Source organism: Lontra canadensis, unplaced genomic scaffold (genome assembly GCF_010015895.1).
Source record: "Lontra canadensis isolate GAN:19392208 unplaced genomic scaffold, GSC_riverotter_1.0 scaffold9, whole genome shotgun sequence".
Taxonomy (NCBI): domain Eukaryota; kingdom Metazoa; phylum Chordata; class Mammalia; order Carnivora; family Mustelidae; genus Lontra; species Lontra canadensis.
This window is the reverse complement of record NW_022631003.1, coordinates 39,591,696-39,616,282: the sequence shown is the minus strand read 5'-3', so window position 1 is coordinate 39,616,282 and position 24,587 is coordinate 39,591,696. Positions and strand designations below refer to the sequence as shown.

The following is a 24,587-nucleotide window of genomic DNA, read 5'->3' as shown; positions in this document are numbered from 1 at the left end:
AAAAAAAAAAAAAGTGGAGGGGCGCCTGGTTGGCTCAGTGGTTTATGCCTCTGCCTTCTGCTCAGGTCATGATCCAGGGTCCTGGGATTGAGCCCCGCATCGGGCTTTGTGCTCGGCGGGGAGCCTGCTTCCCCTTCTCTCTGCCTATTTGTGATCTCCCTCTCTCTGTCAAATAAATAAATATTTTTTTAAAAAACTTAAAAAAAAATGTGGAGTTGCATTTAATCAAGAATTCTGATGCCAGCAGATAAGGTAAAAATCCTATAGGAATGACCCAAGAAAATCCCATAAATTATGCATAAAGGGTCTACTCACCAGGACATCTAAATATTGCAGTACATATTTGCATCAGTGGTCAAAGTCCTCATTTAATTATCCAGTGTTGTGGGGTAAACATTGTAATGCTTTTATGGGTACTAAACTTAAGTTCAGAACATTTTGATGACTTGCCCAAGATCACACATTAGGAAGTAGTACAGAACTTCTCTCTGTGTGGACTACACATTAGGAAGTAGTACAGAACTTCTCTCTGTGTGGACTACACCAATAGTCTTCCTCTCTCTGTCATCATTTGGGATGTCTTCTCATCAGACCCAGGCAGAAAGATTACAAAATAGACATTGTGGAATTCCTGTGTTAGAACTTAAAAGATATGCAGAGAAAGAATCAGATACCTCATTTTAACCTGGTCTATAGACACAAATTCTGAAAACCTTTGATTTGGAGATTTTTCTCCAAATATGAAGCACTATATAGTACATTGTTTAAGGAATCAGAATGAACACAAATTTTCAGCTTTGAATCCCAGCTTTTCTACTTTCTGCCTGGTAACCTAAATTACTTACTCTTTGCCTCAGTTCCTGTCTATAAAGTAGAAATGTTACTCTCTACCTCATGTATTTGTTATGGGGTCACATTAGTTAATCATCTAAAGCACTTAGAGCAATAGCACATAGTAAATGCTGGATAACCTTTGGTTGTTCTTAGTGTCATCCTTCACATGTTATCCCCGATGCTGCTAAAGTCTCACTGTCCAAAGCACCAGCAAGGTGTTTATAAATTCCTCTCCTGGCAACAATTACAAGGAGCAGGTGTGCATGGGCTTGACATTATGTCATATAGGCTGTATGACTGCAGCAAAGCTCCTGCTGACCAGAATGGTTTGAGCTGATATGGCCACTAGCCTAATGTTCCTCTTCCCTTCTCCACCTCCTTCCCATGAGCATCCTCCTGAATGGCACAGATAATGAAAAACACAACCTTCTAACAGTCTCCAGATTTAACAGGATTTAACACACAACTTCTCTGTATGTGATCTCTGAACCAAGAAACAAAAATAATTTCAGAATATCTCTTAGTAACCTATCATTTAAATTCCTTCCAGCATTTAAAAAATATTTTAAATTCTCTCCAAATGCTTTAAAAGGGGGGAGGGGTAGTACCTGGGTGGCTCAGTCAATTGAGTGTCCAGCTCTTGGTTTTGGCTGTCTAGAGCTCATGAATCATAAGATGGAGCCCACATCAGGCTCTGCACTCAGCCAGAGTCTGCTTGAAGATTCTCTCCCTCTGCCCCTCCCCCTACTCGTGCGCTCATGTGCTCTCACTCTCAAATAAATCTTAAAAAAAAATTATCTCCAAATGAAAAATGACATTAATCCTTCATTAAGTGGCTATATTGAAATTAAGCTATTATAAATGCTATGAGTTCAACATGAAACACTATTTTTTACCTTTAGCATTTCATCTGCTTTTCCACTACACTTACAAAAACTGCACGATAAACAGCATGCAGAGCAAGTTAATTTTTTACATGAAAGAAAATAACTGACATGTTTTACTTCTAGCAAATGGATACTAAACCCAAAATAGATTTGTTAAAACTGAAAGCGTGGTCCTCAAACTAGAAGCACTGGAATCATCTGTGAGTTTGTTACAAATGAAAATCTGTGAGCCTCACCTGAGCTGAATCAGAATATCTGGGGAAATAGTCCAGGAAACTATATATTTTTAATTGAAATATAACTGACATATAACACTGTATAAGGTATACAATGCATTGATTTGATGCACAGATTGCAAAATGTTTACCACCATAGTGTTAGCTAATACGTCTACCACATCACATAATTATCATTTCTTTTTGTAGTAAACAATCCAGTCTCTTAGCAACTCTGAAGTTTATTAATATAATACTGTTCTCTATAATCACTGTGTTGTGCATTAGCCATCCAGGATCTATCTACTAGTTCCAAGTCTGTACTCCTAAACAACCTCCCCAATCCTTACACCCCAGACCCTCTGGTAACCACCATTCTACTCTGTTTTCCCAAGTTCAGCTTTTTTGGATCGGGGAACTGATCTTAACAAACTCTCCAGATAATTTTTAAGCACACAATAGTGGAACCACTACATTCGATTTTTTAAATCAACACATTAAAAAGGAATCAGCTGCATTTTCTTTCAAATGGTGAGCTCATCTAGTGAATAATAAACTGAGTGGATTTATATGCACGTTACTTAGGAATTCATAAAGCTAAGTCATTTCCACCTCAGGGGCTTTGCATGTGGTGTTACATCGGCCTGGCATGCTTGTTACCCTATTTTTTGTGTCCCGTTCCTTATCATTCAGGTTTCAGCTTAAAATCATCTCCTCTGAGAGCCTGTCTTGACTATACAATTTAATCACTCCCTCCTCCTACACAATACATCATGTAAACTTTTTTTTTCTTCCTAGTATTTATCACTATTTGAAAATTATTTTTTAGCTCTTGTCTGTTTCTCCCATGAGAATATACACTGCATGATACACTGCATGAAAGCAGGGAATCTGCATTATTCACTACTGACTCTCCACTCATACAGTGCCTAGCATATAGTATGTGCGCAGTAAAAATTTAAGGAACAAATGGATGTGTGCATCTCAGGTGCTCCTGTGGCCTACAAAGGAGCAGGGGGAAGTTTTAATGGGCTGGGGAAAAATCATTAAAATGATACCATGGGGGTGGTGGGGTTATGGACATTGGGTATGTGATATGAAGTGTATAAACCTGGTGATTCACAAACCTGTACCCCTGGGGCTAATAATACATTATATGTTAATAAAAAAATTTAAGATTAAAAAAAATGATAACATGGTACCAGGCCAATATTAGAGAGCATGTTTCATAAATCAATCTCTGTATAGCAAAGCTGTTTTAATCAAGCAGCAAATTCTATATGGCATATGAAGGCATGTGTATTCACATAAACACATTTGGATGACAAATTTGGTTTCTTACTCCTATTAGAGGAGGAGAAAATCTAATTAGGATAGCAAGGAAGGTTGGGGTGAAATTTGTATCTTTTATAATATTCTATTTCTACATTCCTTTTATGGAATAAAAACACACATATTCTATATACTTTATATACATTATTTTATCTTCTCTTCACAAAACCCTGTATCAAAAGTACCATTATTCTCCTTATTGTATGGATGAGGAAATAACCTGAGTCACAGAAAGTAAGTAACTTAAGTAGAACAGACAGGTCAGTTTGTTCCAAAGTCATTTTTAACAAGTATTATTTATTTCCTTTTTTACAATGAACTTTATCAGGGAAAATTTTATAATTGCCTCTACCTGAAAATTTTTATGCTTCTCTTTTTCCTACAAGGTCACTGGTTATGGACTTAGAAACTAAAACGTAACTACTGGATAAAACTGAAAATAACATTTAGAGGTAAATATGAAAGGACTGGAATTTAAAGTCTAAAATGATCAGCAATTCTAAAATATGCCCAAATTTACAAAATAAATTAACCCACAGAATCCTAATAAGCTTCCTTACTCTGAAGTCTGCTGTCTGAAATTAAAATAACTATTACAACTTTCTTTTCATTAACATTAGCAAGGTGTATCTTTCTCCGTCCCTTTACTTTTAATCTGCATGTGTCTTTATAATTAAAGTGGTTTCTTAAAGACAACATACAGCTGGGCCTTATTTATTAAATGTGCTCTTTATTGGTGTATTTAGACCATTAACAGGGTGACAAAATATCTAACATATTTGTTACCGTTTTCTATTTGTTGCCTTTGTTCTCTATTCCTATTTTTATTTTCTACTTTTTCCATTTTTTGTGGTTATCATTGAGCATATTGTATTATTCCATTCCTCTTTTAGCATATCAACTATACTTTCATTTTAGTGGTTTCCCTAGAGTCTGCAATGTACATATGCAACTAATTCAAGTCCACTTTCAAATAATATTACACTCTTTCACAGATTAGAAGAGTCAAATATTCCTAATTCCCCGTCCCTTATGTCACTGGTGTCATTCATTTCACTTGTACATAAGCTACACATTGCACACATTGTTGCTTTTGCTATTATTCCAAAGAAACTTACCTGTTCAATCAACTAAGAATAGGAAAAATACAAGCTTTTCCTATACATTCATTCCTTCTCTAATGTCTTCTTTTCTCTATGCAGATCCAAGTTTCTGATCTGTATCACTTTCTCTCTGGAGAATTTTTATTTTAACATTGTTTACAAGGCAGGTCTACCTGGCAACACATTCCCTCAATTTCTGAGAAAAGTCTTTATCACTTTAGAAGGATACTTTTGCAGGATCTAGAATTCAAGGGCGGTGGGGTTTTTCCTCTCATTTCAAATATTTCACTCTACTCTCTGCTTGCATCCTTGGGCTTCTGGGAAGTCAGATGTAATACTCATCTTTGCTCTTTAAATAACGTGTTTATGTCCTGAAGCTTTTGGAGAAAAGCTTTTTTTGGAGAAAGAGTTTTCATCTTCATTTTCCACAGTTTGAATATGACATGCCTGGGTGTAGTTGGGTTTTTTGTTGTTTTGATTTTTGTGGGTGTTTTTAGCATTTATATGAGCTTCCCAGATCCTTGGTTATCAGACATAAATTTGTCCATCATAAGTCCTTATAACCTGCAGTATTTCTTCTATTCCTTTCTCTTTCTTATCATTCTAGTATTCCCCTTACATGTATAACTTTTGTACTCATCCCACAGTTCTTGGATAGTCGGTGCAATTTTTAAAAATCTTTTTTCTCTTTGCTTTTTAGTTTTAAGAGTTTCTACTAACATATCGTCAAGTTTGGAGATTATTTCCTGAGCTATGTCTGGCCTACTAACGAATCCAACAAAGGCATGTTTTACTACAGTTACAATGTTTATCTCTAGCATGTTTTATTCTTTCTTAGAATTTCCATCTCTCTGCTTAAATTACCCAACTGTTCTTTCATGTTGTCTAATTTTTACATTAGAATCTTTAAAAAAAAAAAAAAAAAATTTATCTGACAGAGACCACAAGCAGGGGGCGTGGCAGGCAGAGAGAGAGAGAGAAGCAGGCTTCCTGCTGCAGGGCTCAATCCCAGGCCCTGGAATCATGACATAAACTAAAGGCAGTTAACTGACTGAGCCATTCAGATGCCTTACATTAGAATCTTTAATATATTAGTCATAGTTGTTTAAAGTCTTAATCTGATAATTTCAATATCCTTACTATATCTGAATTTGGTTTTGGCGTCTGATGTTTGCTGTCTCCTCAAACTTTTTTTTTTTTCCTTTTAGTATACTTTGTAATTTTTTGTTGAAACATGGACATGATGTAGTAGGTAAAAGATAAACAGGCCTGTAAATAGGCCTTTAGTGATATACTGGTTAGATGTAGGAGGAGAGGAACTGTTCCATAATCCTACCAGAAGGTCTCAGTCTTAATGAGCCTGTGCCCCTGAGATATAAACTTCACAAAAAATTTTTCAGTTTTTCTTTCCCTTTGGCAGGACAGGATGGCTAGAAAGAGCTGGAGTTGGGTAGTTTTTTTTCCCTAGGTCAATTAGACTCTGATAAAGCCCAATCAAGTTAGGCTCTGGTAACATATTTCCTCTTGAGGGCAGGCCTTGTTAAGAATGGCTTGGGGCGGGGAGGAGTCAAGATGGCGGAGAAGTAGCAGCTGAGACTACTTCAGGTAGCGGGAGATCAGCTAGATAGCTTATCTAAAGATTGCAAACACCTACAAATCCAACGGGAGATCGAAGAGAAGAACAGCAATTCTAGAAACAGAAAATCAACCACTTTCTGAAAGGTAGGACTGGCGGAGAAGTGAATCCAAAGCGACGGGAAGATAGACCGCGGGGGGAGGGGCCGGCTCCCGGAAAGCAGCAGAACAACGGAGCACAAAATCAGGACTTTTAAAAGTCTGTTCCGGGGCACCTGGGTGGCTCAGTGGGTTAAGCCTCTGCCTTCGGCTCAGGTCATGGTCTCAGGGTTCTGGGATCGAGCCCCGCATCGGGCTCATCTCCTCAGCAGGGAGCCTGCTTCCCCCTCTCTGTCTCTGCCTGCCTCCCTGCCAACTTGTGTTCTCTCTCTCTGTTAAAGAAATAAAATCTTTAAAAAAAAAAAAAAAAAAAAAAAAAGTCTGTTCCGCTGAGGGACATCGCTCCAGAGGCTTAAGCGGGTTGAAGCCCACACAGGGCCAGTGTGGCCTCAGGTCCCACAGGGTCACAGAAGGATCGGGGTGTCTGAGTGTCGCAGAGCTTGCAGGTATTAGAACAGGGAAGCCGGCTACAAAGACAGAGCCGAGGAGTGACTCTCAGCTCGGGGTTACCTTGAACCGGTCGCAGGCTCGGTCAGCTCGGAGCGCGGCTGGAGGCCAGGGTAACGGGAGTAATTGGGCTCTGTTCTCTGAGGCCGCACTGAGGAGTGGGGCTTCGGGCTCTCGGCTCCTCCAGGCCAGAGACTGGGAGGCCGCCATCTTCATTCCCGTCATCCGGAACTCTACGGAAAGCGCTCAGGGAACAAAAGCTCCCGAAAGCAAACCCAAGCAGATTACTCAGCCCGGCCCCTGGTAAGGGCGGTTCAACTCTGCCTGGGGCAAAGACACTTGAGAATCACTACAACAGGCCCCTCCCCTAGAATATCAACAAGAAACCCAGCCAGGACCAAGTTCACTTACGAGGAGTGCAGTTTCAATACCAAGGAGAGCAGCGGAATTCCAGAGGAGGAGAAAGCAAAGCACAGAGCTCATGGCTTTCTCCCCATGATTCTTTAGCCTTGCAGTTAAATTTTTTTTTTCTTTTTCAATTTTTTTTCTCTTTTCTGCTAAATTTTTTTAACTTTTACCCTTTTCAACGTTTTTTAACTAGTTTATCTAATATGTATATATTTTTTTCCTTTTTATATTTTTTCATTATTGGTTTTCTTTTTTTATTTGTTTCTTTTTTCTTTTTTTTCTTTCTGAACCTCTTTTTATCCCATTCCCCCCACTCACGATTTGGGATCTCTTCTGATTTGGCTAAAGCATATTTTCCTGGGGTTGTTGCCACCCTTTTAGTATTTTACTTGTTCCTTCATATACTCTTATCTGGACAAAATGACAAGGAGGAAAAATTCACCACAAAAAAAATAACAAGAGGCAGTACCAAAGGCTAGGGACCTAATCAATACAGACATTGGTAATATGTCAGATCTATAGTTCAGAATGACGATTCTCAAGGTTCTAGCTGGGCTCGAAAAAGGCATGGAAGATATGAGAGAAACCCTTTCGGGAGATATAAAAGCCCTTTCTGGAGAAATAAAAGAACTAAAATCTAATCAAGTTGAAATAAAGCTATTAATGAGGTGCAATCAAAAATGGAGGCTCTCACTGCTAGGATAAATGAGGCAGAAGAAAGAATTAGCGATATAGAAGACCAAATGACAGAGAATAAAGAAGCTGAGCAAAAGAGGGACAAACAGCTACTGGACCACGAGGACAGAATTCAAGAGATAAGTGACACCATAAGATGAAACAACATTAGAATAATTGGGATTCCAGAAGAAGAAGAAAGAGAGAGGGGAGCAGAAGGTATATTGGAGAGAATTATTGGAGAGAATTTCCCTAATATGGCAAAGGGAACAAGCATCAAAATCCAGGATGTTCAGAGAACCCCCCCTCAAAATCAATAAGAATAGGTCCACACCCCGCCACCTAATAGTAAAATTTACAAGTCTTAGTGACAAAGAGAAAATCCTGAAAGCAGCCCGGGAAAAGAAGTCTGTAACATACAATGGTAAAAATATTAGATTGGCAGCAGACTTATCCACAGAGACCTGGCAGGCCAGAAAGAGCTGGCATGATATATTCAGAGTACTAAACGAGAAAAACATGCAGCCAAGAATACTATATCCAGCTAGGCTATCATTGAAAATAGAAGGAGAGATTAAAAGCTTCCAGGACAAACAAAAACTGAAAGAATTTGCAAACACCAAACCAGCTCTACAGGAAATATTGAAAGGGGTCCTCTAAGCAAAGAGAGACCCTAAAAGTAGTAGATTAGAAAGGAACAGAAACAATATCTAATAACAGTCACCTTACAGGCAATACAATGGCACTAAATTCATATCTCTCAATACTTACCCTGAATGTTAATGGGCTAAATGCCCCAATCAAAAGACACAGGGTATCAGAATGGATAAAAAAACAAAACCCATCTATATGTTGCCTACAAGAAACTCATTTTAAACCCAAAGACACCTTCAGATTTAAAGTGAGGGGGTGGAAAAGAATTTACCATGCTAATGGACATCAGAAGAAAGCAGGAGTGGCAATCCTTAAACAGATCAATTAGATTTTAAGCCAAAGACTATAATAAGAGATGAAGAAGGACACTATATCATACTCAAAGGATCTGTCCAACAAGAAGATCTAACAATTGTAAATATCTATGCCCCTAATGTGGGAGCAGCCAACTATATAAATCAATTAATAACAAAATCAAAGAAACACATCGACAATAATACAATAATAGTAGGGGACTTTAACACTCCCCTCACTGAAATGGACAGATCATCCAAGCAAAAGATCAGCAAGGAAATAAAGGCCTTAAATGACACACTGGACCAGATGGACATCACAGATATATTCAAAACATTGCATCCCAAAGCAACAGAATACACATTCTTCTCTAGTGCACATGGAACATTCTCCAGAATAGATCACATTCTCGGTCCTAAATCAGGTCTCAACCGTTATCAAAAGACTGGAATCATTCCCGGCATATTTTCAGACCACAATGCTCTGAAGCTAGAACTCAATCACAAGAGGAAATTTGGAAAGAACCGAAATACATGGAGACTAAACAGCATCCTTCTAAAGAATGAATGGGTCAACCAGGAAATCAAAGAAGAATTGAAAAAATTCATGGAAACAAATGATAATGAAAATACAACAGTTCAAAATCTGTGGGACACAGCAAAGGCAGTCCTGAGAGGAAAATATATAGCAGTACAAGCCTCTCTCAAGAAACAAGAAAGGTCTCAAGTACACAACCTAACCCACAACCTAAAGGAGCTGGAGAAAGAACAAGAAAGAAACCCTAAACCCAGCAGGAGAAGAGAAATCATAAAGATCAGAGCAGAAATCAATGAAATAGAAACCAAAAAAACAACAAAACAAATCAACGAAACTAGGAGCTGGTTCTTTGAAAGAATTCATAAGATTGATAAGCCCCTGGCCAGACTTATCAAAAAGAAAAGAGAAAGGACCCAAATAAATAAAATCATGAATGAAAGAGGAGAGATCACAACTAACACCAAAGAAATACAGACAATTATAAGAACATACTATGAGCAACTCTACGCCAACAAATTTGACAATCTGGAAGAAATGGATGCATTCCTAAAGACATATAAACTACCACAACTGAACCAGGAAGAAATAGAAAGCCTGAACAGACCCATAACCAATAAGGAGATTGAAACAGTCATCAAAAATCTCCAAACAAACAAAAGCCCAGGGCCAGACGGCTTCCCAGGGGGAATTCTACCAAACATTTAAAGAAGAACTAATTCCCTATTCTCCTGAGACTGTTCCAAAAAATAGAAATGGAAGGAAAACTTCCAAACTCATTTTATGAGGCCAGCATCACCTTGATCCCAAAACCAGACAAGGATCCCATCAAAAAAGAGAACTACAGACCAATATCCTTGATGAACACAGATGCAAAAATTCTCACCAAAATACTAGCCAATAGGATTCAACAGTACATTAAAAGGATTATTCACCACGACCAAGTGGGATTTATTCCAGGGCTGCAAGGTTGGTTCAACATCCGCACATCAATCAATGTGATAAAACACATTAATAAAAGAAAAAACAAGAGTCATTTGATACTCTCAATAGATGCTGAAAAAGCATTTGACAAAGTACAGCATCCCTTCCTGATCAAAACTCTTCAAAGTGTAGGGATAGAGGGCACATACCTCAATATTATCAAAGCCATCTATGAAAAACCCATTGCAAATATCATTCTCAATGGAGAAAAACTGAAAGCTTTTCCGCTAAGGTCAGGAAAACGGCAGGGATGTCCGTTATCACCACTGCTATTCAACACAGTACTAGAAGTCCTAGCCTCAGCAATCAGACAACAAAAAGAAATTAAAGGCATCCAAATCGGCAAAGAAGAAGTCAAACTATCACTCTTCGCAGATGATATGATACTATATGTGCAAAACCCAAAAGACTCCACTCCAAAACTGCTAGAACTTGTACAGGAATTCAGTAAAGTGTCAGGATATAAAATCAATGCACAGAAATCAGTCACATTTCTCTACACCAACAACAAGACAGAAGAAAGAGAAATTAAGGAGTCAATCCCATTTATAATTGCACCCAAAACTATAAGATACCTAGGAATAAACCTAACCAAAGAGACTAAGAATCTATACACAGAACTATGAAGTACTCATGAAAGAAATTGAGGAAGACACAAAGAAATGGAAAAATGTTCCATGCTCCTGGATTGGAAGAATAAATATTGTGAAAATGTCTATGCTACCTAAAGCAATCTACACATTTAATGCAATTCCTATCAAAGTACCATCCATTTTTTTCAAAGAAATGGAACAAATAATCCTAAAATTTATATGGAACCAGAAAAGACCTCGAATAGCCAAAGGAATATTGAAAAAGAAAGCCAAAGTAGGTGGCATCACAATTCCGGACTTCAAGCTCTATTACAAAGCTGTCATCATCAAGACAGCATGGTACTGGCACAAAAACAGACACATAGATCAATGGAACAGAATAGAGAGACCAGAAATAGACCCTCAACTCTATGGTCAACTAATCTTCGACAAAGCAGGAAAGAATGTCCAATGGAAAAAAGCCTCTTCAATAAATGGTGTTGGGAAAATTGGATAGCCACATGCAGAAAAATGAAATTGGATCATTTCCTTACACCACACACGAAAATAGACTCAAAATGGATGAAGGACCTCAATGTGAGAAAGGAATCCATCAAAATCCTTGAGGAGAACACAGGCAGCAACCTCTTCGACCTCAGCCGCAGCAACATCTTCCTAGGAACATCTCCAAAGGCAAGGGGAAGCAAGGGCAAAAAATGAACTATTGGGATTTTATCAAGATCAAAAGCTTTTGCACAGCAAAGGAAACAGTTAACAAAACCAAAAGACAACTGACAGAATGGGAGAAGATATTTGCAAATGACATATCAGATAAAGGGCTAGTGTCCAGAATCTATAAAGAACTTAGCAAACTCAACACCCAAAGAACAAATAATCCAATCAAGAAATGGGCAGAAGACATGAACAGACATTTCTGCAAAGAAGACATCCAATTGGCCAGCAGACACATGAAGAAGTGCTCCATATCACTCGGCATCAGGGAAATACAAATCAAAACCACAATGAGATACCACCTCACACCAGTCAGAATGGCTAAAATTAACAAGTCCGGAAATGACAGATGCTGGCGAGGATGCGGAGAAAGGGGAAACCCTCCTACACTGTTGGTGGGAATGCAAGCTGGTGCAACCACTCTGGAAAACAGCATGGAGGTTCCTCAAAATGTTGAAAATAGAACTACCCTATGACCCAGCAATTGCACTGCTGGGTATTTACCCTAAAGATACAAACGTAGTGATCCGAAGGGGCACATGCACCCGAATGTTTATAGCAGCAATGTCTACAATAGCCAAACTATGGAAAGAACCTAGATGTCCATCAACAGACGAATGGATAAAGAAGATGTGGTGTATATATACACAATGGAATACGATGCAGCCATCAAAAGAAATGAAATCTTGCCATTTGCGACGACGTGGATGGAACTAGAGGGTATCATGCTTAGCGAAGTAAGTCAATCGGAGAAAGACAACTATCATATGATCTCCCTGATATGAGGGAGAGGAGATGCAACATGGGGAGTTAAGGGGGTAGGAGAAGAGTAAATGAAGCAAGATGGGATTGGGAGGGAGATAAACCATAAGTGACTCTTAATCTCACAAAACAAACTGAGGGTTGCTGGGGGGAGGGGGGTTGGGAGAGCGGGGGTGGGGTTATGGACATTGGGTAGGGTATGTGCTATGGTGAATGCTGTGACATGTGTAAACCTGGCGATTCACAGATCTGTACCCCTGGGGAAAAAAATATATGTTTATAAAAAATAAAATTTAAAAAAAAAAAAAAAAAAAAAGAATGGCTTGGGGCGCCTGGGTGGCTCAGTAGGTTAAGCCTCTGCCTTCAGCTCAGGTAATGATCTCAGGGGCCTGGGTTCAAGTCCTGCATCAGGCTCTTGGCTCCAGGGGAAGCCTACTTCCTCCTCTCTCTCTGCCTGCCTCTCTGCCTACTTGTGATCTCTATCAAATAAATAAAATCTTAAAAAAAAAAAAAAGAAGAAGAAGAAGAAGAATGGCTTGCTTGGGCACCTGGGGGGCTCAGTTTGTTGGGCAACAGCCTTCAGCTCAGGTCATGATCCTGGAGTCCCGAGACTGAGTCCCGCATCGGGCTCCCAGCTCCATGAGGAGTCTGCTTCTCCCTCTGACCTTCTCTGCTCTCATGCTCTCTGTCTCACTCTCTCTCTCAAATAAATAAAAAAGAAAAGAAAAGAAAAAGAAAAAGCAATGAATGGCTTGCTGTGGTCTATTTACAATTGATTCCTTTTCCCCTCCTCCTGCCAGGCACCTCAGAGAATCTTTCTCCAACCTTCACTGTTAGAATGTGGTAGAGCTCTTAGAAATAAAATTCAAAAAATGTAAGGAAGCCTCACTATGACTGTACCCTTCTGGAATGTTTCACTTTCAGACTTGGCACACTGAGCCTCCAGCAATCAATCAGTTAATTTAGGTTTCCTATCTTGGCACTGGTTCCCATGAATGTTTCTGCTCTAGACTTTCTGCTTAGGTAAATTGTGATTCTCTGTCTTTCTCTCTGTTCCCAATTGTGTGTGCAGTGATTTGCCCCATGACATCACTTTTCTATGTGGAAGAGTTGTTTATATTCAATTTGTTCGCCTTTTAATTGTTGTCAGGATGGGGTATGACCTTCCAAGACCCTTATACACCAGACTGGAAACCTAATAAGCTTCCTCAACTTTGTAAAATACAATTTTAGAAACTCCAGGTGGGGTAGACATGATACCTTTTTGTGTGCTTTAAGAAGCCTTTTTCCCACCGAAGGAATAACTGGGCAAGTGACCAGAAGACACTGAAGTCTTGTCAAAAGCATTCACCACAAGCATGGATGTTTCAGAGCTCCAAGGCAGGTGTACCTTTAGATACCAAAAATAAACAAATTACATTTATTTCTAAGGTTTAATCAAAAGTCTCAGGGAACCTGCAGGTGCCAACAGGAAAGCCCTCAAGTTGCTAGACAGTAGAGTTCATTTATCAAACACACGTAATAAACATAATTGGTATAACTGGTTAGTTACATGACCTCTTCCTCCCTCCATAAATAGCGGGGGTGGGGGGGGGGCGGTGTTCAACTGTAGAGAGGAACCTAAATAGCCTTTCTAAAAAAGCCATCCAGACTTCTGGGGAAGATGGTAGAGTAGGAGGATCCTAAGCTCACCTCATTCCACAGATATAACCAGGTAACACTCACATGAGTGTAAAAAACCCAGAAAAGAACCTGAAGACTGACAGAACTCCCCACAGCTAAATGTAGAGAAGAGGCCACATCAAAGAAGGTAGTGAGGACAGAGATACAGTCCAGAGCCAAAGGGAACCATCACACTGTCCACCGGAGGGAGGAACACCACAGGTGCAGAAACGGGACTGAAACAGATTCACACCACAGATCCCACAGGGGAAAGAAGACTCCCCATAACATTTGGCTTTGAAAACCAGAGGGGCTGAAGAGTAAGTCCTTACAACCAGAAGGACTTAAAACCTGGAACTTTAAAAATCAGTGGGCTCAGCTCAGGGAGAGCTCGGGGGTGGAGGGCAAGAGGAAATTTAGTCCCTGTTCTTAGAGAGACAGCAAAACAAACAGCCCCACAAAGATACAGCATAGAAAGAGCAGCTTGAAAATACCTTGGGGTATACAAGAGGGAGATCTGTTTACTAATTCAGAGCATGTGCTGTAGATGCAGGGATCCTTAGGAGACTGGGGGTGTGGGGCACAAATGAGCCACTTCCCTCCCACACCTCCCAAGCTACCAAAACTAGCTAACTAACTTGCTAAAAATGAGCCCCACCCTGCATTCTCCGGCAGACAGGCCCCCTCCAGACATGCCTCCACCTCAGGTCTCCTCCCACAGCAGACTAGCATAAACCTTGCTGACCCACCCCCTCTAATACACTCTTGGCCTGATGCACCTAAAGCAATGCCACAAGTCTGACAGTGTGCAAGCAGCCCCAACCCCTGTTGCATTTCCCAGTAGCATTGCAGAGTGACTTCTGCTCCAGAGAGAGGGAAAGATGACCACATACACCAGTCAGATTATGGCTCCAGCAAAGAACTGGGGGCAGACAGCTGGTCTGACTGCAAGCTCAACCCACCAACCATAGCTTCTCAAGGGACAAAACAGAAAGAGCAGTGCGGCTCAGTACTACTACATCCATGACAAATGCCTGGTCTGACCTAACTCAAGCCAAAGGGGGACTAGAATGGCCCACTACAAGCACAGGAACCAAACACTGCCCACAATAAGCAAAGAGAGCCACTAAAGATAACTAAACTGAAGGCAACATGAGCTCAGCCACAACAGCAGGGCAAACACAATGGACATGGGAGACACCCCTGAAATGCCAGGTTCTGGTGAAAAGGAGACACTGCAAGGCAGGGCACTACAGGACTTCTTCATAAGGTCTTCAAGAGTAGGAGACATAGCTGACTTCCATAAAACACAGAAACAGACAAGGATACTCAGATAAAATGAGACAGAGGAATATGTCTCAAATGACAAAAGACAAAACCAAAGGAAGAAACCTAAGCAAAATATAGGTAAATAATATAGAAAATTTAAAATAATAATCATAACGATATTCACTGGACTTGAGACGAGCGGAGAACCTCAGTGAGACTCTTTACAAGACAGAAAACAAAAAAAAAAAACAATCGGGATGAAGAAATCAATAACTGAAATTAAAAATACACTAAAGAGAATAGAAGCAGCAGAAAAACAGATCAGTGATTTGGAGGCAGACTAATGAAAGCAATCAAACTGAACAGATGAGAGGGGGAAAAAAATTATACAAAATAAAAACAGACCTAGAGAACTCAGAAACATGATCAAGAGTCAGGTTTATTGTAATAACATTCTCATTACAGGGACCTCAGAAGGAGAAAAGAGAGCAAAGGGGCAGAAAATTTATTTGAAGAAACAGCTGAAAACTTCCCAAATCTGGGGAAGGAAACAGAAATCCAGATTCAGGAGGCACAGAGTTCCCAACAAAACCAACCCAAGGAGGCCCACACCAAGACACAGTAATTAAAATGGTAAAGTCGTGATAAAGAATTTTAAAAGCAGCAAGAGAAAATCACTGCTTGCAAGGGAAATCCCATAAGGTTATCAGCTAATACTTCAGCAGAAACTTCACAGGCAGTAGCATGATATATTCAAAGTGCTAAAAGAAAAAAAAAAAACACTCCAATCAAAAGACATGGGGTGACAATGGATAAAAACGCAAGACCCCTATCTATGCTGCCTACAACAGGCTCATTTAAGACCTACAGACACATGCAGATTTAAAGTGAAGAAAGAGATGGAGAAGCATTTAAATGCAAAAAGATGTGGAAAAAGGCCCAAGAAGCAATACTTATATCAGGTAAAGACTTTAAACCATAGACTATAACAACAAGACACAAAGAAGGTCAGGGGATAGTCCAACAGTAAGATATAACAATTTAAACATCAGAGCACCCAAATACATGAACCAATTAGTAACAAACCCAAAGGAAGTAACCTATAGTAATACAATAATAGGTGGGGACTTTAACACCCCACTTACATCACTGGAAAGATCATCTAGCAGAATGAAGCAGTGGAAGGAAAAAATGGCTTTGAATGACACACTGGAACAGATGTATCATATATTCAGAACACTGTATCCTAAAACAGAATATATATTCTTTTCAAGTGCACATGGAATATTCTCCTTAAGAGACCCCGTGTTAGGCCACAAATAAAATCTCAACAAATTCAAAGAGATCGAAGTCAGGCCTTGTATCTTAGCTAATCACAGCACTAGAAAAAAATATCAACCACAACAAAAAATCATGGAGGTTAAATAACATGTTACTAAACAATGAATGGGTTAACCAAAAAATCAAAGAGGAAATAAAAAATATATGGTGACAAATGAAAATGAAAAACAAATAGTCCAAAATCCTTGGGATGCAGCAAAAACTATTCTATGAAGGAAGTTTATAGCAATACAGGCCTACTTCAAGAAGAAAAACCTCCAAGAATCTAACCATATACTTAAAGGAGTTAGAAAACAAAGAACAAACAAAACCCAAAACTGCAGACAGAAGGCAATAATAAAGATTAGAGCAGAAATAAAATACTTAAAAAACAATAAAACAGATCAATAAAATCAGGAGCTGCTTCTTTGAAAAGATCAAAAACATTGACAAACCTGTAGCCAGACTCATCAAAAAAAAGAGAAAAACAAGCTGCAAATAAACAAATTCAGAAATGAAAGAGGACAAATAACAACCAACACCACAGAAATACAAAGGATTATAAGAGAATATTTTGAAAAATTGTATGCCAACAAACTGAATAACCTAGAAGAAATGGATAAATTCTTAGAAACATACAACCTCCCCAAATTAAATCAGGAATAAAGAGAAATTTTGAACAGACCAATTACCAGCAATAAAACTGAATCAGTAATCAAAAAACTCCCAACAAACCAAAGTTCAGGACCAGATGGCTTCACAGGTCAACTCTCCCAAATATTTAAAGAAAAGTTAGAATCTGTTCTTCTCAAACAATTCCAAAAAAACAGAAGAGGAAGGAAAGCTTCCAAATTCATTCTATGAGACCAGAATTACCTTAATATCAAAACCAGATAAAGACACTACCAAAACAAACAAACAAACAACAACAACAAAAAAACCAAAAACAACCTACAGACCAATATCTCTGAACATAAATGCAAAAATCAGCAAAATATTAGCAAACTGAATCCAACAATATGCTAAAAAAAATTCACAATCAAGTGGGATGTATTCCTGGGATGAAAGGTGGTTTAATATTTATAAATTAATCAACATGATAAATCACATCAACAAGTGAAATAATAAAAACCATATGATCATTTTAAGATGCAGAAAAAGCATTTGATTAAGTACCGCATTGATTCAGGATAAAAACCTGCAATGAAGGAGGTTTAGAGGGAACTATATCTCAACATAATAAAGGCCTTATATGAAAAACCCTCAACTAACATCACCCCCAATGCTGAAAGAGAGCTTTTCCCCTAGGTCAGGAAGAAGATAAGACCGTCCACTCTTACCACTTTTATTCAACATAATACTGGAAGTCCTAGCCACAGCAATCAGACAAAGAAAGGGAATAAAAGGCATCCAAACTGGTAAGGCAGAAATAAAATTTCACTATTTGCAGATGTGATATTATATATAAAAACCTAAAAACTCCCCCCAAAACTACTAGAAGTTATACATGTATTCAGTAAGGTTACAGGATACAAAATCAATATACAGGTATCTGTTGCATTTCTTTTTTCTTTTTTTGTCAAGATTTTATTTAGGGATGCCTGGGTGGCTCAGTCGGTTAAGCATCTGCTTTTGGCTTAGGTCATGATCCCAGGATCCTGGGATCAAGTCCCACATCTGGCTCCTTGCTCAGTGGGGAGCCTGCTTCCCCCTCTGTCTTCTGCTCCCCCTGCTTATGTGCGTGCATGCTCTCTAATAAATAAAATCAACATTTTAATAAATATATAAATATATATAAATATAATATAAAATAAATATATATAAATATATATATATAAATAAAAATAAAATCAATTATTTTATTTTTTTGTCAGAGAGAGAGAGTGTGTGAGTGGCAGAGGGAGAGGGAGAAGCAGACTTGCTGAGCAAGAAGCCTAATGCAGGACTCAATCCCAGGACCCTGAGATCATGACCTGAGCCAAAAGCAGACACTTAACCAACTGAGCCACCCAGGTGTCCCAATCTATTGCATTTCTATACACTAATAATGAGGCAGCAGAAAGAAAAATGAAAAAAAAAATCCCACTTAGGTTGCACCAAAAATAATAAAATACCTAGGAGTAAACTTTAACCAAAGAGATGACAGACCTATACTCTGAAAACTATAGAACCCTGATGAAAGAAATTGAAGACAATACAAACATATGGAAAGACAATATCACACTCATGGATTAGAAGAACAAATATTGTTAAAATGTCCATATTACCCAAAGCAATCTACAGATTTAATGCAATTCCTATCAAAATATCAACAGCATTTTTCACAGAACTAGAACAAATAATCCTAAAATTTGTATAGAACCACAGAAAACCCCAAAAAGCCAAAGCAGTCTTGAAAAAGAAAAACAACTGGAGGTACCACAATTCCAGATTTCAAGTTATACTACAAAGCTGTAGTAATCCAAAGAGAGAATGGTCCACAAAAACAGACGACACAAGTCAATGAAACAGGATAAAGAGCCCAGAAATAAACCTACACTGATAAGGTCAATTAATCTTTGACAAAGGACAGACGAATATATAAGAGGAAAAAAAACCTTTCTTCAAAAAAGGATGTTAGTTAAACTGGACACGTAAATGCAAAAAGAATGAAACTGGAGTACTTTCTTACACCATACACAAAAATAAATTCAAAATAGATTAAAGACCTGAATGTGAGACCTGAAATGATAAAAATCCTATTATAGAGAACAGGCAGTAATCTCTCTGACACTGGCCAAAACAACATGTTTCTAGATGTGTCCTGAGGCAAGAGAAATAAAAGCAAAATAAACCATTGGGACTACATCAAAATAAAAAGGTTCTACACAACAAAGGAATCAATTAACAGAATTAAAAGACAACCAACTGAATGGGAAAATATATTTGCAATGACAAATCCAATAAAGGGTTAGTATCCAAAATATATAAAGAACTTACACAACTCCAGAAAAACCAAATAATAAAATTAAAATGGGGCAGAAGACACAAACAGGCACTTCTCCAAAGAAGACACACAGATGGCCAATAGACATATGAAAAGATGCTCAACATCACTCATCATTAGGGAAATGCAAATCAAAATCACAATAAGGTATCACCTCACACCTGTCAGAATGGCTAAAATAAAAAACACAAAAAAGAACAAATGTTGGCAAGGATATGGAGAAAAGAATCCTCATGCCCAACTCAACACCCAAAGAACAAATAATCCAATCAAGAAATGGGCAGAGGAAAGACAGGAAACATGTGTTGGAGGGGATGTGGAGAAAGGGGAACCCTCTTACACTGTTGGTGGGAATGCAAGTTGGTGCAGCCTCTTTGGAGAACAGTGTGGAGATTCCTCAAGAAATTAAAAATAGAACTTCCCTATGACCCTGCAATTGCACTACTGGGTATTTACCCCAAAGATACAGATGTAGTGAAAAGAAGGGCCATCTGTACCCCAATGTTTATAGCAGCAATGGCCACGGTCGCCAAACTGTGGAAAGAACCAAGGTGCCCTTCAACGGACGAATGGATAAGGAAGATGTGGTCCATATACACTATGGAGTATTATGCCTTCATCAGAAAGGATGAATACCTAACTTTTGTAGCAACATGGACGGGACTGGAAGAGATTATGCTGAGTGAAATAAGTCAAGCAGAGAGAGTCAATTATCATATGGTTTCACTTATTTGTGGAGCATAACAAATAGCATGGAGGACATGGGGAGTTAGGAGAAGGTAGGTGGGGGAAATTGGAAGGGGAGGTGAACAATGAGAGACTATGGACTCTGAAAAACAATCTGAAGGGCTTGAAGAGGTGGGGGGGTGGGAGGTTGGGGGAACCAGGTGGTGGGTATTAGAGAGGGCACGGACTGCATGGAGCACTTGGTGTGGTACAAAAACAATGAATACTGTTATGCTGAAAATAAATTTTAAAAAAATGATAAAAAAAAAAAATGGGCAGAGGACATGAACAGACATTTCTGCAAGGATGACATCCAGATGGCCAATAGACACATGAAATACAAATCAAAACCACAATGAGATACCACCTCACACCAGTCAGGATGGCTAAAATTAACCAGTCAGGAAATGACAGATGCTGCCTAAGATGCAAAGAAAGGGGAATCCTTCTACTCTGTTGGTAGGAATACAAGCTGGTGCAACCACTCTGGAAAACAGCATGGAGGTTCCTCAAAAAGTTGAAAACAGAGCTACCCTACGACCCAGCAACCACACTACTGGGTATTTACCCTAAAGATACATATAGTGATCTGAAGGGGCATGTGCACCTGAATGTGTATAGCAGCAATGTCCACAACAGCCAAACTATGGAAAGAACCTCGATGTCCATCAACAGAAGAATGGATAAAGAAGATGTGGTATACACACAGACACACACACAGAGACACAGACACACACACACACACACACACACACACACACACACACAATGGAATACTATGCAGCCATCAAAAGAAATGAAATCTTGCCATTTGTGACGACATGGATGGAACTAGAGGATACTATGCTTAGCAAAATAAGTCAATCATAGAAAGACAATTATCATATGATCGCGCTGATATGAGGAAGTTGAGAGGCATCATGGGGGGTTTGAGGGGTAGGAAAGGAATAAATGAAACAAGATGGGATCTGGAGGGAGACAAACCATAAGAGACTCTTAAATCTCACAAAACAAACTGAGAGTTGCCAGGGGCAGGGGGGAGGGAGAGGGTGGTTCGATTATGGACATTGGGGAAGGTATGTACTATGGTGAGTGCTGTGAAGTGTGTAAACCTGGCGATTCACAGACCTGTACCCCTGGGGTAAATAATACATTATATATTAATAAAAAATTATTTAAAAAAAAAGAATCCTCATGCCCTGTGGGTAGAAATGCGAACTGGTGTGGCCATTGTGGAAAACAGTATGGAAGTTCCTCAAAAAAACCAAAAATAGAATTGTCATATGATCTAGTTATTGTACTACTAGGTACTTACCCAAAAAATACAAAACACTACTTCAAAAAGATATATACAACCCTACATTCATTGCATTATTTATAATAGCCAAATTATGGAAGCAGCCCAAGTGTCCCAAGTATTCATAGATGAATGAAGAAGTGGTATATACATATAATGAATATTATTCAGCCATTAAAAAAGAATGAAATCTTGCCATTTGCAACAATTTGGAGGGACTTAAAGGGTATAATACTAAGTGCAAAAAGTCAGAAAAAAGACAAATACCATATGATTTCTCTCATACATGGAATTTAAGAAATAAACAACATCAAGACAAACCAAAAAAAAAAGTCTTAACTATAGAGAACAAACTGATAAGTTACCAGAAGGGAGGTGGGGGATTGGGGGAAGGTGACATAGGCAAAGGGAATTAAGTGTATGTTTACCTTGATGAGCATAGAGTAATGTATAGAATTACTGAATTACCTATATTTTATTCCTGAAACTAATTAACACTGTATGTTAACTATACTGGAATAAAAATTTTTTGAAGTAGGGGTGCCTGGATGGCTCAGTGGGTTAAAGCCTCTGCCTTCGGCTCAAGTCATGATCTCAGGGTCCTGGGATCGAGCCCCACATTGGGCTCTCTGCTTGGCAGGGAGCCTGCTTCCCCTTCTCTCTCTCTGCCAGCCTCTCTGCCTACTTGTGATCGCTGTCAAATAAATAAATAAAATCTTTAAAAAAAATTTTTTTTGAAGTAAAATTTTAAAAATCAATATGGCATGTCTCAAAAATAGCTTATGGTAATATAACCTTGCTATCATCAATAAGCAATTATAGAATATGCACTGTATATAATAAATTAACTATTAATTTAATTAACAAATTATTTTATTACCCTTTAAAAAAAACCATCAAGCTAGCTCAAATCAGAGAACATTAGGGGCAGCTGGGTGGTTCAGGTGGTTGTCGACTCTTGATTTCAGCTTAGGCCATGCCCTCGGGTCATGGGATCAAGCCCCACCTCAGGCTATGCTCAGTGCAGAGTCCGCTTTTTCCTTTTCCCTCTGCTCCCTCCTCCCCACATTCTCTCTAATAAATAAACTCTTAAAAAGAGAAAAAGAAAACATTATACTTTATAAAGTAATCACTGTACTGTATCCCAAGCCCTGTTAAAATAATAATGAAATAAAAGTCTAGTCTCAGTAATACTGATTCTCCTCATATTCCCTGGTAAAATGACGACCAGCCTACCTGAAGTCTACCAATATGCTTGGCTGTCCCCAGGATTATGGTAGGTCCTATGTAAGCTCATTTTAAAAAGGGAAGGACATCAACCCATGGGAAGTTCAAAGTCCATTTAGAATGCAGAATAAGATTAAATTTAATAAAAATTCTAAAGGCATAAGAAAATATTTTTTCCAGAGATAAATACAGAAATCTTAAGAAAACCTGAAATCCTTTCTTTAAGAATTTAAAGGGATACTTTTGTTCATGAAATGACTAGCCAAATTCAGGATCACTAGATTTAAAAACAGTTTATTCAGAAAACACAAATTGGACTTCCTTCATGTTACTTTCATTTCATTATTTTAAAAAATAGCTGAATTTTTAAACACTATCAGTTTTAGGGAAACAAGAAAAAAGTTGAGAAAATATAATCTTCTAAAAATTACATTTTCTGATATATTTGCTTGGACTCCAAATCTCACATTCTACCTCACTATATTATTAAATGTAGGAAAGCAAGGGCCTCACTGATTTCCTCTGGTGATTCATATTTCTGATCACAAATTACCCTATAAATGATACCAAGATATAAACTGAAGAAAACCTTAATATCACTTTTACTTAACATAAGTGGACCCCCAAAATCAAAACATACAAAGACATTTAAAAAATTATAACACACTATTTTAGTGAAAATACCTATTTCTTATTAATGTTATACAAACTTTTTGGAAAGCAACATAATCCATACATATTGTAAATCCAAACTCCATGTGTGCCAAAAGAAATCTGCCATAGGAATTCACCACAAGAAATAAAACTGGCTTACTAAAAGTTTCCAAAAGTATGTATACTATACAAATGGTATTGAGAGCTTGGTAATTAAAACATTCCTCCCTACATGCACTTGTACTTATTAACTATGCTACAGCAGCTAATTGTTGCTATGTTAAAAAAAAAAATTGCAGGGGCTTCAAATCCACAAGTATTTATTTAGCTCACAATTTGGTGGGCTGACAATTCAGACTGTGCCCAGATGGGAAGTTCCTGGGTTACTGCTGAGCTCACTAATGCATAAGGTCAGCTACTGGCTGGGTGGGGTGATAGCTGTCCAAGAGGGCCTCAGCTGGGATGGCTCAACTATGTGGTCTCTCATCCTTCAGCTGGCTTGCCCAGAATTTTCCAACACAGCTGAGCATCCTTTTAAGAAAGCATCAATATACAACCCTTCTTGAGATCTAGGCTCAGAACTGACACAAAGTCACATCTGCTAGATTTTATAGGCAAAATCAACTTCTGACACCTACCCAAATTTCAGGGACAGAGAAATAGATTCCTCTTAACTGAAGAACATGCAATATCATAATGTACCAGTTGTGAATATAGAAAGGGGTAGAGAATCATGACCATTTTTGCCATCTTCAGTATTACATTTGGTTTCTACCCCTCCTATATCCATTCTGCTCAAAAATGAAGACTTAGCATTTATTTCACACTGACTTAAAATATTTGTAAGTATACCTTCCAGAAAGCCTTACCTGAGCATCCTAGCCAAAAGTGACATATTTTAACTATTTCTATAAATAATTCAATCATGATATTCTATATTCTCTTTATGATAGCTCCTACTAAACCATGAGTTTTATGTAACTAGGGATCAATCCATCTTGTTTTTTTCTAATACATGGATATTGCTTTCATAGTGCCTACACTGAGTACACATGAATGAATAAAGGAATTAATCCTTTATTAAATTAAAAACTCACTGAGAAAGGGCCTATCTCAATTAATTTGCATCTCCCATAACCTCTAGGTTTTTGCACATATTTAGTTTCTCTAAAAATAATTCTTAAACTACCTTTTTATAGGAAGAGCAAAAGGAGGACTTAAAGATTAAGAATTCTGGAATATATATATATATATATATATATATATATATATATATATA

At 38.3% G+C, this 24,587-nt stretch overlaps 1 protein-coding gene across 2 annotated transcripts in view; it reads right to left on the bottom strand.

Annotated features, from left to right (window-relative positions):
* Window positions 1-557: 557 nt before the first annotated feature.
* Window positions 558-24,587, bottom strand: part of CUNH12orf40 (chromosome unknown C12orf40 homolog) — a 139,351-nt gene continuing 115,321 nt past the window's right edge. The window contains exons 12-13 of one of the 2 annotated variants that reach the window (XM_032855361.1): window positions 13,428-13,557; window positions 558-583 (exon numbers count right to left, since the gene is read on the bottom strand). In XM_032855361.1, coding sequence (XP_032711252.1) covers window positions 13,441-13,557 — 117 coding nt within the window. In that variant the 3' untranslated portion in view covers window positions 558-583; window positions 13,428-13,440. Of the gene's footprint in view, window positions 584-13,427; window positions 13,558-24,587 lie in introns of those variants that run through there. The other variant, XM_032855362.1, reaches the window with a different exon arrangement.